This window comes from Carlito syrichta, unplaced genomic scaffold (assembly GCF_000164805.1).
Source record: "Carlito syrichta isolate Samal-C Ts95f unplaced genomic scaffold, Tarsius_syrichta-2.0.1 Scaffold302382, whole genome shotgun sequence".
NCBI lineage: Eukaryota > Metazoa > Chordata > Mammalia > Primates > Tarsiidae > Carlito > Carlito syrichta.
This window is the reverse complement of record NW_007246478.1, coordinates 392531-394578: the sequence shown is the minus strand read 5'-3', so window position 1 is coordinate 394578 and position 2048 is coordinate 392531. Positions and strand designations below refer to the sequence as shown.

Here is a 2048-nt window from a genome sequence, read left to right as displayed (position 1 = left end):
GCAGTGCTATCCTTGGTTACTCATTGGTCAGCCAAGTGATGAAACAAAGAGGCTCATTGCACCAGCGGGCCATGTGCCAATCTTTGGGTTTCTACACGGCCAACCCTCAGACCACCCAGGAGGCTACTCTATATCTACACTTCCAACTAGTGAGGACCAGCTACTGCTGAGCTCCAGGACAACCTGCTAGATCAGTTCTCACAGGGGCCAGAGCACAGAGACGGGGTAAGTCACTTATCCCCAGAGCTGGAAGAGGAGGACCAGTGATGGGGCAGCAACTAAGGGAGGGGTCAGTGGATGCTAGTTCTTAGGAGACTTGGTATACTTTGGGGACAAGAGGGGAAAGGAAATGAGATGCCAGAGGGGCAGCAGAGGGGCCTTCAGGGTGAGACACTAAAGCATGTGTCATAACCGAGATGAGATGCGGGAGTAGTCATCTCTCTTCTTTTCTCACAGGTAACATGGTTCCAAAACTGCTCGATTCTCGACTTTGTCTGCTTCTGCTTCTGGGACTCATGGGAATGGAGGGCTCATTCCATGTCAAACCCAGCCAGTTTACCTGGGCTCAGTGGTTTACCATCCAGCATATAAATATGACCCACACCCGATGCGACGACGCAATGCGAGTAGTTAACGGTTATTTAAGGCGATGCAAAAATCGCAATACGTTTCTTAGAACAACTTTTGACGATACAGCTGGTGTCTGTGGTACCCCAAATATAACCTGTCCTAGTAACAATACTATGAAAAATTGTCATCAAAGCCCAGATCAGGTGAATATAGTTGACTGTAACCTCACAAAAAGTTCCAAAAATATTACAAACTGCCTATATGCACAGTCATCAGCACAGAAGTACTACGTGATTGCTTGTGCCAACAGAACTAACCAGGAGCCTAGCAAGTATCCACTGATTCCAGTTCACTTGGATAGAATCTTCTAAGCTTCTCTGTCAAAACTTCATGTCATTGCTCATCTGCCAAGCGACGCAGTCATAACCAAGATCCCATCCCTCCACGCACCCTGGATGTAGCACCTCTCCTCAATAGTCTCCAAACTTTTTGAAGTTCTCTTGAGCCTTGTGAACCCTGCAGTAAAATTCTTTGCAAAGTCATCTAGAAGTCTGTGTGTGTGTGTGTGTGTGTGTGTGTGCTTTTGCCATTCTGCTATTATTTAGTCACAATCTATTCTAGAGATTCCCCTTCCTCAAACCTGAGATTTATTGGAAATAGAGAGATGTCATGAGGCCAAAGAAATATATCCCTCTCCCTACTTTAGGCCCAGAAGTTGAGGTCTCAAATGATATCTGCCAACTGATAAAGATTCTCTGCTTAACCAAACATTAGTCATGCTCCTATGAATCCTCTTCACAACTAGGACCTTACCTTGGGATTTCTTACCTGTAGAATCCAGATTTAACAGGAATCCTCCTAACTCATCCTCAATATCTGACCAAATTCCTCATGCTCCATTATCTTAAATGTGATATCTGATTACCCTGGCTTACCATTTTTAAAAAATTCTATTGAGGTAATTTAGCAGTGGTCTTCCTAGTCTTGATATCACCTCCTGGCCATTTTCCATCCACTGATTCCCCCCAGCATATGTGGAGCTAAATAAATTGATTGATTGCTAATAAAAAATTTTTCCTTCATGGATTAGCTTTTTGGAAAGCCCCTATTACATAATCACTTGTTAGTTGGCTGATTCTAATTGACTGCGGCTAAGTTTTATTTCTGTCTAACATAAACATTTACCGGAATGGACCCAGATTCAGTTTCACTTATCCTTGTAGTTTAAGCAAGTGCAAGGCTATTTTTAAGGCCTAGTTGGCTCTGACTGCTCAGAAATTTTCCAGACTGATCTGTATTTTAGTTTTGCTTGAACACTACTGACAGGTCACGTTGTCTGTAATTATATGAGGACATCAACACTAAAATTATTGCATTTCCAAATGATGGAAAATAGAAAACAGTAAAAAACAAAAAAAGTGTGGATTAATTCTGTTGGAAGGATGTATGATACCATTCAAGGCTCTAAATTCAATTTT

At 42.4% G+C, this 2048-nt stretch overlaps 1 protein-coding gene across 1 annotated transcript; it reads left to right on the top strand.

Annotated features, from left to right (window-relative positions):
• Positions 1-461: 461 nt before the first annotated feature.
• Positions 462-941, top strand: LOC103258822 (non-secretory ribonuclease-like). The gene has a single exon (XM_008056493.1). The coding sequence runs from the start codon at positions 462-464 to the stop codon at positions 939-941; it is 480 nt and encodes a 159-aa protein (XP_008054684.1).
• The last annotated feature ends 1107 nt before the right edge of the window (positions 942-2048 follow it).